This window comes from Nicotiana attenuata, unplaced genomic scaffold (assembly GCF_001879085.1).
Source record: "Nicotiana attenuata strain UT unplaced genomic scaffold, NIATTr2, whole genome shotgun sequence".
Taxonomy (NCBI): domain Eukaryota; kingdom Viridiplantae; phylum Streptophyta; class Magnoliopsida; order Solanales; family Solanaceae; genus Nicotiana; species Nicotiana attenuata.
In genome coordinates this window covers 50,842-67,327 of record NW_017674743.1, presented here as the reverse complement: position 1 = coordinate 67,327, position 16,486 = coordinate 50,842, and the positions used below count along the sequence as shown (strand labels likewise).

Genomic DNA, 16,486 nt, shown 5'->3' with positions numbered 1-16,486 from the left:
TCCCAGTTCGAGCGAGGTCGGACTGCACTATTTTAATGGCGAAGGCACTTAGCCTGAGTCCCAGTTCGAGCGAGGTCGAACTGCACTATTTTAATGGCGAAGGCACTTAGCCTGAGTCCCAGTTCGAGCGAGGTCGAACTGCACTATTTTAATGGCGAAGGCACTTAGCCTGAGTCACAGTTCGAGCGAGGTCGAACTGCACTATTTTAATGGCGAAGGCACTTAGCCTGAGTCCCAGTTCGAGCGGGGTCGAACTGCACTATTTTAATGGCGAAGGCACTTAGCCATAGTTCCAGTTCGAACGAGGTCAGACTGGTGTCGGCTGTTTTCCTGTTTGCGTAATGGAGATCTTGTTCATACAATGGAGATCTTTATTCATTCAATGGAGAATTCTATTCATACAAGGAGAACAACGGAGATACTAGGGTAGTCCCTTCACCATGTTGGCCTACGTGGTGAACTCGTGCTTCTTGTTCCACCGGGCGTCCCCTTCGTTGCCTCGTTAAAAACCTTCCCGAGAAAACCCAATTGGGACAAACTCGGGCAAGGGAAAAAGAGTACGACTCGGGAGACACCTTTCAGAAGTGGAAGTGCTTGAGATGGGCGATGTTCCAATTGTTTTGGAGTAACTTTCCCTCCATCGTTTCTAGTTGGAATGCTCCTTTGCTAGCTGCCGCCGTAATTTTGTATGGCCCGTCCCAGTTGGTCCCTAACTTTCCTTCGTTCGGATCTTTCGATGCCAGTGTTTTGGCTTTGAGAACATAGTCGCCGATTTTAAGCGGTCTCACCCTGGCTTTCCTGTTGTAATATCTTTCCGCTTGTTGTTTTTTGGCGGCCATTATTATGTGGGCCATGTCTCTTCGTTTCTCGACCTCGTCCAGGTCTTGTAACCTGCTGGCGTCGTTGTCTTCTCTACCGGTGTGTGAGTATCTCAGACTGGGTTCTCCGATCTCGACGGGTATGACGGCATCGGTTCCATAGACCAATGAATAAGGTGTCTCCCCCGTGTTGGATTTGGGCGTATTCCGGTATGCCCATAATACCTCGGGTAATAACTCGGGCCACAACCCTTTGGCTTCTTCGAGCTTCTTCTTTAATATGTTCAGTATTGTTTTGTTTGAAGATTCGGCTTGACCGTTAGCAGCGGGATGATACGGGGTGGAGAGTATCCGCTTGATGTGCCACTTCTCGAAGAATTCGGTAGTCTTTTTGCCGATGAACTGGGGTCCGTTGTCGCAACTGACCTCTTTGGGGATGCCGAAACGGCATATGATATTTTTCCATATGAATGCGATTACCTCTTGCTCGCGTATTTGCGCGTACGCACCTGCTTCGATCCATTTAGAAAAATAGTCAGTTAAAACTAACAGAAAGCGTACCTTTCCTCGTCCAGCTGGTAGGGGGCCGATTATGTCCATCCCCCATTTTATGAACGGCCATGGCGAAGTGACTGAGTGGAGGAGTTCTCCTGCCTGTTGTATCATAGGGGCGAACTTCTGGCATTGTTCGCATCTTCGGACGTAGTCCGCTGCCTCTTTCTTCATGGTGGGCCAGTAGTAACCGGCGCGTATGAGGCACCGGACAAGAGCGCGGTTCCCCGTATGGGCGCCGCAATGGCCTTCATGCACTTCTTCCAAAACTTGCCTCGTTTGGTGTGGCCCGAGACATTTAGCAAGGGGACCACCGAACGTTCTCTTGTAGAGCTCGTGGTTTATGAGGCTGTAGCGGGCTGCTTGTACCCGAAGTTTCTTGGCTTCCTTTTTGTCGTGCGGGAGTGTCCCGTCCTGCAGGTAGGATACAAACTGGTTGCGCCAGTCCCAAGTTAAGCTTAATGAGAGTACCTCGACATGGTCGACGGCTGAATGGAGGAGAGTGACCACGTTCTCTTTGTTGATATTTTTGGTGGCTGCGGCTAGTTTTGCTAGGCTGTCCGCCTCGATGTTCTGTCCCCGGGGAATCTGCTCGAAGCGACATTCGTCGAACTCCGTCATCAGCTTGCGGATTTCTGACTGGTATTTTTGTAGCCTCTGTTCCTTAATTTGGTAGGTTCCGGTGACCTGGTTTACGACGAGTTGGGAGTCGCAATGGAGGAGGACCCGACGGGCTCCGTATTTGATGGCCAGCTTCATACCTGCAATTACAGCCTCATACTCGGCTTCGTTGTTAGTCATTTCAGGGCATCGTATGGACTGGCGAATTACTTCTTCCGTGGGGACTTCGAGGACGAGTCCCAGTCCTGATCCCGAGGCGTTTGCGGCGCCATCGGTGTAGAGGATCCAGAGGTCGGTGTTTGCAGAGGCGCGGAGGGCCTCTTGTTCCACCTCTGGCAAGATTCCCGTGCTGAAGTCGGCGACGAAGTCGGCAAGTACCTGCGACTTGATGGCGGTTCTCGGGTGATAGGTTATGTCATGCTCGCTGAGCTCTATGGCCCATTTGGCGAGCCTTCCTTAGAGTTCAGGTTTGTGTAGGATGCCCCTTAGGGGGAAGGTTGTTATCACCTTTATGGGGTGGCACTGAAAGTAGGGTCTAAGCTTTCGTGAAGCTACGACTAATGCCAAAGCCAACTTGTCGAGGTGCGGATACCTCGTTTCGGCATCTATTAGAGTTTTGCTGATATAGTAAATCGGGGATTGCGTACATTTGCTTTCGCGAACTAGGATGGCGCTGACGGCGACTTCTGACACCGCCAGATAGACGAGCAGGCATTCGCCGGGATCTGCTTTGACGAGCAAGGGTGGTGAAGATAGATATTCCTTCAGTTTCCTTAATGCTTCGACGCATTCTTCGTCCCATTGCAACCCTCGATCTTTCCTCAGTACATTAAAGAATTTGTGGCACCTGTCCGAGGATCGCGAGATGAATCTTGACAGAGCGGCTATTCGCCCGGTTAGTTTCTGCACCTGCTTCTTGCTATTCAGGGTTTCTGGTATCGTCTCTATGGCCTTGATCTGGTCTGGATTGACTTCGATACCTCGCTGGGATACGAGAAAACCCAGGAACTTTCCGGAAGACACGCCGAAAGCACATTTTTCTGGGTTTAGCTTCATCCCGTATCGTCTTAGTATCTCAAAGGCTTGTTTTAAATGGTCGATGTGATCCTCCTTTTTAGCCGACTTTACTAGCATGTCGTCGATGTAGACCTCCATTGTCTTGCCGAGCTGTTCCTTGAACATCTTGGTGACCAGCCTTTGGTATGTTGCGCCGGCGTTTTTGAGCCCGAAGGGCATCACCTTGTAGCAGTAAGTCCCTTGGTGGGTGATAAAAGTCGTTTTTTCCTGGTCCTCATCGGCCATCAGGATCTGGTTGTAACCAGAATAGGCATCCAAAAAGCTTAGCAGCTCGTGTCTGGCTGTTGCGTCTATCAGCTGATCGATGTGAGGTAATGGGAAGGAGTCCTTTGGGCATGCCTTGTTCAAGTCAGTGAAATCCACGCACATCCTCCATTTCCCGCTTTTCTTTTTGACCATGACCACGTTGGCGACCCACTGGGGGTACTTCGATTCTCTGATGGACCCGTTGGCTAGTAGCTTATCTACTTCTTCGCTGACTGCCTCATTGATTGCGGCGTTGAACTTTCTCCTTACCTGCCGCACGGGCGGATATAGTGGGTCGACGTTGAGTTTGTGAGTGGCGATGTCTTTTGATATCCCTGGCATGTCAGAATGGGAAAAGGCGAATAGACCTGCATGGTTAGTTAAGAATTCATGGTACTTACCTGGGTCAGAGAGGTTATGCCCGATGTAGGCTTTTTTCGAACTGTCAGTATTGTCCAACATGAAAGGTTCGAGGTCCTCAACTGTCGCTTTGCAGGCTTCCACAATATCGGGGTCCCTGATGCCTTCCGTTGTCGGGGTGAGTTTGGTCCCCGACATGGCTGATTGCTATGCTTCCGCACTTACCCCTTTCAGTTGCTTGGTGTGAGTGCAATCTTGGGCGATTCGGTAACATTCTTGGGCGGCGTGTGGCTCGCCTCGGATACTGAATATTCCCCATGGGGTGGGAAACTTGATTACCTAATAGAGGCTCGAAGGGACGGCTCGGATGGCGTGTATCCATGGACATCCTATGATGACGTTGTAAGCCGTTTCCTAGTTCATGATGTGGAAGGTGGTGTCCAGCGTGACTCCTCCCGCTAGGATCGGCAGTGATATCTCTCCGGAGGTGCGTTCTACTGCATTGTTAAAATTCGTTAGTGTTATGCAATGCGGTATTACTTTATCCTCAAGCGTCATTTGCGTAAGGACTCTCGGATGGATAATACACGCGCCGCTTCCGTCGTCTACCATAATTCTCTTTACATCAGTATCAGCAATGCGTAAGGTTATGACTAAAGCATCATAGTGAGGGAAAGACAAACCGTCGGCATCAGACTTATCGAAGGTGATACAATCTTCGAAGTCATCATACCGTTCGTGAGCGATTGTGCGCTTCAGTTTGTGCGTGGTGGTGAACTTGACGTGGTTGATTGTCGAATTATCACCGCCGCCGACAATCATCTGTATGGTTCGTGTCGGGGACGGCGGTTTTGGCGGCCCTTGAGATTGGTCGCGTCCCCTGGCGAAGTTGGCTCTCCCTTTGTCGCTGAGCAGCTCCTTCAGGTATCCCTGGTTCAGCATCCTGACTACTTCTTGTCGTAGGCCTATGCAGTCTTCGGTCCTCTGTCCCCGTTCCTGGTGGAACTCGCACAGGACGTTTGATTTTCTTGCACTAGGATCTGATTTCATTTTTGGCGGCCAGTGTACCTTCGGGCCTAGCTTCTCCAGTGCGTATACTATATCTGAGGGTGAGACACAAAAGTTATGAGCGGATAATAACGGAGGCATACCTCTTTCATTCCGGAGCGTAGCAGTATGTCGTTGCAAGGCGTCCTGGTGTCTCGGAGGAGGCGGGTTAGGGGCTCTAACGTAGGGTTGATGCCTTTCTCTATTAAACCGTGGGAGCGGGTCCCGTCGCCCGTCGTTGCATTGATCTCTCCTGGTTTCCGTCTGTACTGACGTTAGCCGCTGGGTCGGACCGTTAAGGTCGTCCTCGTCTGCCCTTACCTCTGCACAGTAGGCGTTGTGGATCTCCTCCCACGTTGTGGGGGGATACTTCATGAGTCGGTTGAGTAGTTTCTTGGTTGCTTTCGACCCGTCCCTGCTCAAACCGTTTTGGAAGGCAGCAACTGCCATTCCCTCCGATACGTTAGGCAGGCTCATTCTTACTCTGTTGAATCGTGCCAAGAAGTCCTTGAGCCCTTCGCCTGTCGTTTGCCTGATCGCAAATATGTTGTTAACCCTTGCTTCGGCCTTCTTTGCTCCCGCATGGGCGGTAGCGAATTTGTCCGCCATCTCCTCGAACGTTGATATCGACCTAGCCGGCAGTTGCGAATACCATGTTAGTGCCCCTCCGGTCAGGGTTTCTCCGAACTTTTTCAGCAGCACGGACGGCACCTGCTCCTTTGACAAGTCATTTCCTTTCACAGCGGTTACGTAGTGGATCAGATGATCTTCTGGGTCCGTGGTCCCATCATATATTCTCAAATATGGGGGCATCTTGAAGGTTTTTGGGATCGGATGAGGGGCGGCTTCCTCGCTGTACGGTTGCTCGACGAAACGTCCTACGTCGCGTTTCGGCAGTAATTTTGGTGCACCGGGTATTTTGTCTACCCTTTCCTGGTGCTCTTTCATTTGGTCACGGAGTGCCTTATTCTCATTCTCCATTTCTTCCATTTTTCTTAGGATGGTTGCGAGCGCATCGTTGCTTACGATGATGTCTGTATGAGCGTTGCTCGTCTGCATAGCACCTGGTTAGCCGGCAGCTGCGGTAGTCGCTGCCGCTGGTGAATCGCTAGGGTTTCCCGGAGACGGTTTCTCGAGCAGGCCGCTCAGGGTGTTTGTCAGCCACTCCTCCAGTAATTTTTTGACTACTGGGGGTGTTTCCTTTACTGCGGGTGTCGAAGTCCCCTTCTCATGCAAGATCGTTAGATCTTCGAGTGAGGAGGGCGATATATTTTCCTCTGGAAGAATGCTCGGTATTGCATTTGAAACATCTTCTCTACTGGCCTCGTTGAGGGGATCCATCAGGTTGGTTGAGACATCGGCTACCATCTTTAGCTTAGATTCTCTGTCTGCCATTTCTGGTTCTACTGAGTTTGGGGGATAATGATCGTTGTTTCTGATAATCTAGATGTGAACTATGACTTTGATTATTGAAATCCCCACAGACGGCGCCAAATTGTTTGGCTTAAAATGTTAACGAACAGTGTTTAAGCAAATCAATCAGATATATGGAGAAGAGGTAAATCGTAATCAAAGATAATCGACACTAGAGTATGAGTAATCCTTTGTGGTCTGGTGATTCGGAGCAGTTAAAGGACAAAGTTGCGTGATAATGTTACAAAGATCCGAGGTATCTGTTTTTCAGAGAAAGAGAGAGATAGAACTTGAGACAGAGAGATAGAGAGAGTAAGTAGAAATGTTATTGATCCAAAAAAAACCCCCCTTTACACAGTTGGGAACCCCCCTTATATAGCGGAGGGATTTCCCCTTTTTTTCCTATTTACGATATAAAGATAAAATATATAAACTAAAGATAAAGTGCACGTTACAGAGGGGCCGACGTGATTACATGATCGTCCCTTGGGCCCGACCTTTGTCCACACGACAGATCGTGTCCATTTTGAGGACGGGGTTGGTCAAACTCGACCCTATACAATTTTCAATTCAGATCAAGCCTCTTATGTGCAGTTATGCACCGGCTAAGATCTTAATCTATTGACCAGATGATTAACTCAGGGGTAAGTATTTTTATCTCCACTTGAATCTCGTGGAGTTAAATAGTGATCGTTTGATCTAGCCTTTGTGTGCACCGGCCAAGATCTCAATCTATTGACGAAAAGATAATTAACTTAGAGCCTGTTTGGACATAAGAGTGTTTTCATTTATTTTCGAAAAAAATTTATTTTTTTGAAATCAGTATTTGGTCATAATAATTTTAATTTTAAGATGAATTTTAAATTTTTTATAAAATTTGATAAACTCAAAAAAAAAATTCTTTTTAAAATTTTCACTCAGATCACTAACAAAAATTTAAAAACAACCCAAAATTATATTAAAGTCCAAACACAACTCTAATTTTCAAATACCATATTCTCTTAATTTTTTTTTTACAATTCTTATATCCAGACGGCGAGTAAGTGATAAGCATTTTCATCTCCATTTAAATCACGTGGAGTTAATAGTGAACTAACGTGTTAGGAAAAAAAATGAAAAGACCTTTGTTACGTTGCGTGCTAGTAACCTTTTTTTTTTTCTTTTTCATGACGTTGCGTGCTAAGTTTACAAATAGAAATAGTAGCATTAACTTCCCTACCTACCAGTCCTTCCCTTTGACTTCTATCCACTTTTAGCCCTTTTTCTTTCTCTCTCTCTATCTTTCACCATCTCTACATCTCCCTAATCCGAATCCTAACAGTGCAAACTTTCAATGGGGACCGAAAATTCTGGAACTGTGGAGATAACGGAGCCATTGCTAGAGGAACCCTCCAAAATCCCCGATTCCAATTTGGACGATTCGGAAATTATTCCTTATTGGAAGGATCAGATCACGATTAGAGGCCTAGTGGTGAGTGCTGTGCTTGGGACTCTCTTCTGTATCATCACTCACAAGCTCAATCTCACTGTTGGTATCATTCCTTCTCTCAATGTCGCTGCTGGTTTGCTGGGTTTTTTCTTCGTCAAATCATGGACCGGTTTTATGTCGAAACTGGGCTTTTCTGTTCAACCCTTTACTAAGCAAGAGAACACAGTTATTCAGACCTGTGTTGTTGCTTGCTATGGCCTCGCTTTTAGTGGTATTGCCCTATTCTTATCTGATTTTTATTTAATTAATTAAATAAAGAACATGAGTATTGAAATGAAATGGGTCTAAATAGAGCGGAACAGATAAAGAGGATTCATATAGTCGCCCACAACTAGTTTAGGGTGAGGCGTTGTTGATTGATTGATTATATTGAACAGAAGCTCTTGGTTATTATTGTTATTATTAGCTGATGTTGCCTTCTTCTCCCCGTTGTATTTTGGATGTTAGTTTTCCTTCAAGGAGCATCAATCAATTCGTGCATTTGGCAGGGCGAATACCTATTAATTCGTTCGCGAGCATAAGTTTCGGTTTTTTGTTACGCATTTACTTGTTCCTTGAGATGAAGGGCCAGTAACCAAGGAGTTTTGGATGTTGAGCTTACTGTTAGAGATCAATCGATCAGTCAACTATATCTCACTCACAAACTAAGTGAGGTCGATTATATGATTTCTCCATACAATTAGTCATAATGTGTTGAAACCAACTTTGGAGGTCGGACCTATAATTTTGTTAGAAGCGTCTGAGGAAACATACAAATTTGAAATTCACATCTTCCCCTTTTGCCACCACAGGAGGAGACTAGTTGTGGTGACAGATGAATCTTTTATCCTGTATAAAATTTACGTTTACTTATATTTTAGGAATTTTAGTTGACTGGAAAACGGTTTCTGTCTCTCTTCTTCGGAACAAAATGAGGAGTATTTATCACCCTAGAGAAATGATGATGTGTTTCTGTGTAGTTTATTGGTTACGAGGACTTCTTTCAGTTCTATAGGATGACGAGGACTTAACAATTCTTGTACTTCTAACTTTTTAAGCTTATCATATGTTTGATTCATGATGCATTCTCTTGTTACCTTATATGTTTGCAGGTGGCTTTGGGTCATACTTGCTAGCAATGGATGAGAAAACATACAAACTTATAGGTCCTGATTATCCTGGAAACCGTGCAGAGGATGTTAAGAATCCAGGGTTATTATGGATGATGGGCTTTATATTTGTTGTTAGTTTCCTTGGCCTTTTTAGTCTTGTGCCTCTCCGTAAGGTACTTTCTGATTCCGACCATTTTTGGTAGTAGTTCAATATATTGTTAGGGTTTGCATGGTTTGATTAAGATGTCTCTGCAATTTTTTCATGTAAAAATCTGTTATATTAATTAATTTAAGAGATGGAGAAGACATATAAAACAAAACTTTTGTCAAATGGGGAACCAACACCACTATATTGCGCTTGAACTGTTATAGCATTAGCACCCACCAGCCAGCAATGCCCTTTCTATTTATGTACTTGTGCTATTCTATGAAATGCTTCTTTTGAAAGTTTTCTGTAGCTATATTGTATTAATTGAATAAATTTTTGGGCATATGCTCCACATCCTTGTTGCTCATATGTTGACTGGGATTCAAATATCTATCTGATAAATTTAATTCTCTTGTAAATGTGATTTCAGGTTATGGTTATGGGTTATAAGCTCACATACCCTAGTGGAACCGCCACTGCGATGCTAATAAATAGCTTCCACACAAATACTGGTGCTGAACTTGCAAGGCAAGAGATTCATTATTATGTTCCTTTCTGTATCTAGTTTCATAAAGATGCTACATCTTTGCGCTAGCTACCTGATTGATGATAGAAGTGCAGAAGGTGTCTTGAAAGATAAGACCGGTTAAACTTATTTAATGCTTAATGCTCCTTATCAGCAAGAGAGAGTCTTGGTGATTGGTGTACTTGAGAATAAAGTTGTACACCTTTTACCTGTTCACATGAACATCACCAAATAATTAGCATCACCTTTTCTTCTCTGGCTTTTGGAGTCGATTCCTTTTCTTCTTTCTCTGGTTCAGACGTTAATCAATATATGTTTTTTCGCATTTATCTTTTTTCCCCAGTCGGGGCAGCGTGCGGTTTAGGGGGGGGGGGGGTGCTTTAACTATTCAATCATTTCTATGGTCTTAGGAGAACTTACTTTGAAACATCTTGCGCTCTATGAGTATCACAAGTATCATTTGTTGTCACAGGAATCAAGTTGGTCGTCTAGGAAAATATTTGAGCATAAGTTTCTGCTGGAGCTGTTTTAAATGGTTTTTCAGTGGTATTGGCGATGCATGTGGCTTTGATAATTTTCCCACCCTTGGGCTGACCCTATTCAAGAACACGTAAGAATATTCTTCTAATATCTGCAATTCTTATATTCCTTGCTATATTTTCTTGATCTGGAATAGGGGCAAGGTAAAGTTCTTTTTCTTCCTTTTTTTCTCTCTGTTCACATTGATTATTTTTTATTCTTAAGCTAATAATTTCCATGGGATAGCTGAGAAGAGAATTGTTGTAGCTTTATTAGATTGGAATGAGAAAGCAGCTAGATTTATGCTTTTGTGAACAATTGTTCATTTTCAAGAGGAGGAAACACTTGCAACTGTTCTTCGAGCACGATATATGTTAGGCTGCTAGAACACCCGCATTATTGAATTCTATAGATGCCATGATTTTGGTGCTATTGCTAAATTAGAGGCTGTGAAAATTTCTTTTTCCATTGGCTCTTCTGTATGATCTCTTATGGATACTTGCCCTATTTTTTTAATGTTTACATATTATCTTTAACTTTTATTTTGTCACTAGATATTCTCTGTCCTTGGTTTTTGTTATAGTAAGTTGAGGCCAAGAGAGAAACACGACCCGAAGCCTTGTAGTATGACTATGTATTCCTTTTCCCTCTTTTCTCCCTCTTCCCCTACCTGCTGGAACTAAAACAACACTATGACCTTCTTGATAAAGAATGGATTCGCTATTGATGTTTTGGCTCTTACACAGTCGTCATCCTGCAGGTTCTATTTTGATTTTAGTCCGACTTATGTTGGATGTGGCCTTATCTGTCCTCACATAGTCAACTGTTCAGTTCTCTTTGGAGCTATTATATCATGGGGTGTACTGTGGCCATTGATCTCCCAACGTGCTGGTGACTGGTATCCAGCAGACCTTGGAAGCAATGATTTCAAAGGTCTCTATGGATATAAGGTGTGTAATTACTGATAACTAATTCTAGCTGATGCACATCCGAAACACGATAACTCTGTAATGCTATCTTAATGTGCAACTCTAAGAGTAATGTACTTAAAGAAAGATTGTACAAACTTTCTCAAGCTATTCCCGTACTTCATTTTGGCAGAAAATGAGGTAAGACAAGGAAGTAATGAAAAAGAGATAGATAACAGGAAATCTATGTTAGTGGATTCCTTGCCTATGGTTCTTGTCAGCGTAGAGTATAAGGATTGTTATCTGTAGTCGACTATATAGCAATGAGAGACATTTTCAAATGTTAGGGTACTTCTAATTTGCCAAAATACTTCTCAAGCATAGAATTTGCAATTTCATTGCAGGATTTGAATGCATAACATGCAATTTCTTCAATTCCAGTGTGATAGCTGTATTTTCAAAAAGTCTGCTTTATCTTTCTGGCCTCAATGCTTTTGTGCGACGATTGGCCATTGGTCCTATGTAGGCTTGCTCTGTCTATGACATAAGATTGTTGGTAGAGTTAGAAATTGTGATACTCAAGAAGTCAGTTGACATTGTAGTTGAGGATCCTAGGCAATTTGGTGGAATGCCCCACTGACAGGGGTGCCTCCCCCTTGGTTGCGGGGTGCTGGATCCAGGATGTATCTGCTTGCCTACTCAGAAGCTGTAGGCTAGAAGCAATTACAACACCCTTGACATGTAACATCACTGAAGATATGCACTTCTTAAATCATAAAAGTAAAGAAATTGCTGTATCTTTATTTTTCTGGAAAATTCTACATGTAGGACAATAGTGCACTGTCAACAGAAGATTGCAGTTCAGTAATCAGCAATTTAAAAGCTCCTTTCCCCAACTTAAGAATCCAAAATCCTCATGAGAAGCATGTTTTTTATATGCTTCCCGGGTTTTACTAAAAGCTCTCTAGGTGTGAGACAGCTAAGATATGAGCATATTCCTTGTGTGTCACCTCTTAATGGTGAAATGGACCTTGAAGAAGTGAGAATCTTCAGCTTATCTTTTTTCCCCTAGAGATTTGTTATTTTACTGTTGCAGCCCTAGAGATTTATTGACCTCATTTATCACGTTGTCTTCTAGCAAATCATTGTAAGGTGCATTCGTAGTATCACAAGTACGCTTATTCTATTATTCTTTCCCCTAGAGAACTGGCCGTATACTTCCTTTGATGTTCTTCAATCTTCCCATATACTTTTGTTGGTGTTATTATAATCTTCATTTTCTTTCCTTTGTTTGCAGGTATTCATAGCCATCTCCCTCATACTTGGAGATGGGCTTTACAATTTAGTTAAGATAGTTGCAATCACCATAAGGGAAATTTTTAAAAGTAGCAGCACACAGAAGGATCTTCCCTTGGTCATGGAAGTCATAGGTAGGCCTTAATTGACCAAGTATTTGGTATTTAAGTATTGAGAACAACATTACCTATTTGACTGCACTATAGTGATAAATTTACAAATTGCTACATCAAAACTCCAAATTGATAAACAAATGGTTCACTCGTAATGATGAGAAAACAAGCTGCTGGGATCTGAAAAGATTTAAGCTTCTTTCTGCTTGGTTATAATGTCAATACAATTGAGGAACAGTGATCAAGCAGAGGAAAAGGTTGATGTCAGCTTTTGCACTGACTTATTCCCATTTCTGCAATTGCTTTGTGAACCAGTTAATCAATTTAGAAAGCCTCTGTTACTGCACTATTAGAAGGGCGAACACTTTTTTTTTGTTCGCTCTAAAATGGACTTGAGAGATTACTACTTTATGGGATTTGTAATGTTTCTTGATTTTGTCTATTCATATTCTTACAGGTGGTGAGAGTTCCAAACTAGAATTGGAAAGGAAGAAGCGCGATGAAATTTTCCTGAAAGATAGGATACCGTTTTGGTTTGCTGCGTCTGGATACGTTGCCCTGGCGGCAATATCTACAGCCGCAATGCCAATGATATTTCCTCCTCTGAAGTGGTATTTGGTCCTTTGCTCATATGTTATTGCCCCTGCCCTTGCCTTCTGCAACTCCTACGGCACAGGACTTACAGACTGGAGCTTGGCTTCAACTTATGGTAAAATTGGTCTTTTTATGATTGCGTCACTGGTAGGAAGCAATGGTGGGGTCATAGCAGGATTGGCAGCATGTGGAGTTATGATGTCCATAGTTTCCACAGCTGCTGATTTAATGCAAGACTTCAAGACGGGGTATCTTACACTGTCATCAGCTAAATCGATGTTTGTGAGTCAGTTGGTCGGAACAGCCATGGGTTGCATTATTGCGCCCCTCACATTCTGGATGTATTGGAATGCTTTTGACATTGGGTCTCCTGATAGTCCATACAAAGCACCATATGCTGTCATTTACCGAGAGATGGCCATTCTGGGGATTGAGGGATTCTCCGAGCTTCCAAAGCATTGCCTTGCGTTGTGTTGTGGTTTTTTTGTGGCAGCTCTGGCCATAAACCTCTTGAGGGATATTACGCCAGCAAAATTCTCTCAATTCATCCCTATTCCAATGGCGATGGCTGTACCATTCTATATTGGGGCCTACTTTGCAATTGACATGTTTGTTGGCACAGTGATATTATTTGTATGGGAGAGGATAAACAAGAAGGATGCAGAAGATTTTGCTGGTGCTGTTGCCTCTGGTTTGATATGTGGCGATGGGATTTGGACCATACCATCAGCTATCCTCTCTATCTTCAGGATTAACCCACCAATCTGCATGTACTTTGGGCCTTCTGTGAGCACCTGAACAAGTGTATGCCTTGTAGCATTTGCAATTCTTTGTTACTCTTATCAGAAAAACCTCTCGGATTGTAAATATTCTGTTAAGTATTTCTCCAATCATTTGTACCTGTAAATGTGCACCAGATGTTATAAATTTGCTAGTGTCATACACGAAAATGAATTACCACTTCATCAAGCATTTGACATTGCTGTTCTTTTGAAGCATTCATTGCCCCAGTGTTTCCTAGTGTTGGAAAAATATTGGAGACTTTTACATTCCTATATACTATATGAAACTATATTACCCTCCCTACTCAAGTTTTACTTTAATTACATATTATATACCCAATTACCATTTATGTACATTTTAAGAGAATTAATGATAATAATTAGGATCCTAAAATCACTCTAACGTATCTTCCACTCCCTCCACGTTTCTCTCTCCACATCCCACCCCCCTCCCCCACGTATCTTGCACTCATCCACGATTTTCTCTTCACAAAATTCAGAATCCCTCCATTAACGCCTATTTCCTCTCTTCTTCCATAAGCATTCTAAATTTTTACTCTCTTCTTCAAAAAATCACCTCCATTAACGTCTGTGCTTAGCTTGATTTTAAATGAAGAAGAAAATAGCTTCAAAGAACATCCCTAAAAAAGGCAAAGGAGCTGATATTCCTACATTTGATTTGGGTCTTTTGTTAGAGAATTCACCCAAAAAAAAAAACATTACTTGTTTGAATTGGGAGTTGTTGCAAAGAATTGAAAATTCTCTCTACGTCTCTCTCTACCTCTCAATCCCTAATTACAGTAATGTAAAGCAAAGGAAAATAGAGCAGCAATTACACTATTGTCAGCCATTAAAAAGCTTTGAATTCGAATTTGGATTTTGAAAAATCGTTATTTGTTTGGATTGGGTGTTGTTGCAAACAATTGGGAATATGGTTTGGAGTTTATATCTTCATTTTGAGGGTGTTTTGGTGAAGATTAGACTTGATTTTGGCTGAATTTCAGATTGAAACTCGAAGAAGAAGAAGAAGACATGATATACATTATATTTACGAAATTGTAGTAAAATTGTAGAACAATTGTAGAAAAGTTGTATTCTGTTGTTTATATATATATATATATATATATATATATATATATATATATATATATATGTATGTATATATGTATGTATGTATGTATGTGTATATAGTATTTAACCATTGTATGAAAGTTGAACAACATTGTATAAAAATTATATTTAAGTTGTATATAATTGAGTAGAAATAATGTATGAAATTGTAGATAAGTTGTATAATATATAATTAGTTGTATGAATTTTTTTTTACTATGTATAAATCAGATACAAAATATATAAAAGACATATTGTATCAAATTTATATTTAAGTTGTATGTTATTGTATTTGTATTTAACTGGGTAGAAAATTAGAAATAATGTGTGAAAGTTGTAGATAAGTTGTAGATAAATTGTATAATATATAATTAGTCGTATAAAATTTGTTTTTGCTATGTATAAATCAGATAAAAAATATACAAAAGACATATTGTATAAATTTTATATAAAATTTGTATTTAAGTGGTATGACATTGTAGTTGTATATAACTGGGTAGAAATAATGTGTGAAAATTATAGGAAAACCCATCAGAACCAAGAATATTCTTGGAAAACCCAAGTTCAATGTTAGTTTCATTCTTCTTGAATTCTATTTCTGATCCCACATTTATTTAGAGAAAGTCATACATCACTCTGATTATAGTGATGTTAAATTTCTCATACCCATATACTCTTTTGAGCTCCTTTCCTTACTTCTTTGTTTTGATTATTTTTGATTTTTTCTAAATTGTTTTTCTATTCTTTTTTACTCAATTACACATATATAGGAGCCATGTGATCCGATCTTTAAAAAGATCAAACCATGATGCGGACCGCACAATAGCCTTAAGCTTCTAGGGATCAATTTTGGTTCCTGATGGCCCCCTTCTATGATTTTTTTTTCTATTAATAGATTCGTTTTATCTTTGAATATTTTATATTTGAATTACTCACACATTTGAGGTAGAGGGAATGAGTAGTGATCGGTAAAGAAGGATGGAGTGGAAAAGGATGCGATTATGAGAAGTTATTGGAGTGGGAGGTGTTTGGAAGATATAGTTATATTTAGTTTTTCAATTTTGCTACTTCTTAATTTGTTCCAAATCAGCATGGATGATTGAAGGCACTGCCGATGATTGGAGAAAAATAAGGAAAGAGAGGAAGACAAAAAAAAAGGAAAATTGTGTAACTAAATCCCTTGATTGAAGGCACAAATAATAGATTTGAGAGCCTTTTAAGGTGGATTGTATATATTTTGTAAACAAAACTTGTTTAAGCCAGGTAATTAGCTAAACATGGACATTAAGGGTAATAAAGTTTCAAATAGTGTATAGGAATGAAAAAAATCTCAAAATAGCTGTTGGATCTGTAAGTTTTTCTCCTTAACTTATATTACACATTTTTATTTTGGAAGGTTTTAAAAATATGACTTTGCCGATTAGGCAATATCAATAAATTTCATATATTGGAAGGTATGGATGAATAAAAGAAGTCTAGCTTATGTCCCTGAAATGTTACTTTCTGAAACATAAGTGTTTGGCTCAAAAGTTAACAATATACTTTGTAAGCTAGAAAACAATTAAAAGTAAGAAAAGGGTAAATCGTAATCAAATATAATAAACCTAGAGATGCAAAGATGATATTATTGTCGTAGATCTGGTATTACAAAGTGATAATATGAACTCAATAAGATATGTTCGTTTGAGGTAGAGATAGAGAGAGAAAGCCAAAAAATGAGAGAGTTGTATTAGATCAGAATCCCCCCTTTACAATGTGAAGGTCTCCTTTATATAA

At 41.3% G+C, this 16,486-nt stretch overlaps 2 protein-coding genes across 2 annotated transcripts; one reads left to right on the top strand and one right to left on the bottom strand.

Annotated features, from left to right (window-relative positions):
- Positions 1-4,221: 4,221 nt before the first annotated feature.
- On the bottom strand, positions 4,222-5,711 carry LOC109219206. The gene is made up of 3 exons (XM_019383648.1): positions 4,826-5,711; positions 4,408-4,777; positions 4,222-4,279 (listed from the first exon to the last, which is right to left on the bottom strand). The coding sequence occupies exons 1-3, from the start codon at positions 5,709-5,711 to the stop codon at positions 4,222-4,224; spliced, it is 1,314 nt and encodes a 437-aa protein (XP_019239193.1).
- Positions 5,712-7,346: 1,635 nt separating this feature from the next.
- On the top strand, positions 7,347-13,813 carry LOC109219208 (probable metal-nicotianamine transporter YSL6). The gene is made up of 7 exons (XM_019383650.1): positions 7,347-7,834; positions 8,715-8,887; positions 9,293-9,390; positions 9,861-9,998; positions 10,668-10,857; positions 12,113-12,245; positions 12,682-13,813. Exons 1-7 carry the CDS (start codon positions 7,468-7,470, stop codon positions 13,614-13,616), a joined length of 2,034 nt encoding a protein of 677 aa, XP_019239195.1. The 5' UTR covers positions 7,347-7,467; the 3' UTR covers positions 13,617-13,813.
- Positions 13,814-16,486: the final 2,673 nt, after the last annotated feature.

What these genes read in the sequence shown, in the direction of transcription:
- LOC109219206 (XM_019383648.1), bottom strand. Translation starts at nt 5,711, where the DNA reads ATGGAAGAAATGGAGAATGAGAATAAGGCACTCCGTGACCAAATGAAA. An exon ending in TACGCTCCGGAATGAAAGAG is followed by an intron (nt 4,778 to 4,825) that starts GTATGCCTCCGT and finishes TCTCACCCTCAG; the next exon opens with ATATAGTATACGCACTGGAG. An exon ending in CGCACAATCGCTCACGAACG is followed by an intron (nt 4,280 to 4,407) that starts GTATGATGACTT and finishes GAATTATGGTAG; the next exon opens with ACGACGGAAGCGGCGCGTGT.
- LOC109219208 (XM_019383650.1), top strand. Translation starts at nt 7,468, where the DNA reads ATGGGGACCGAAAATTCTGGAACTGTGGAGATAACGGAGCCATTGCTA. An exon ending in CTATGGCCTCGCTTTTAGTG is followed by an intron (nt 7,835 to 8,714) that starts GTATTGCCCTAT and finishes ATATGTTTGCAG; the next exon opens with GTGGCTTTGGGTCATACTTG. An exon ending in GTCTTGTGCCTCTCCGTAAG is followed by an intron (nt 8,888 to 9,292) that starts GTACTTTCTGAT and finishes ATGTGATTTCAG; the next exon opens with GTTATGGTTATGGGTTATAA.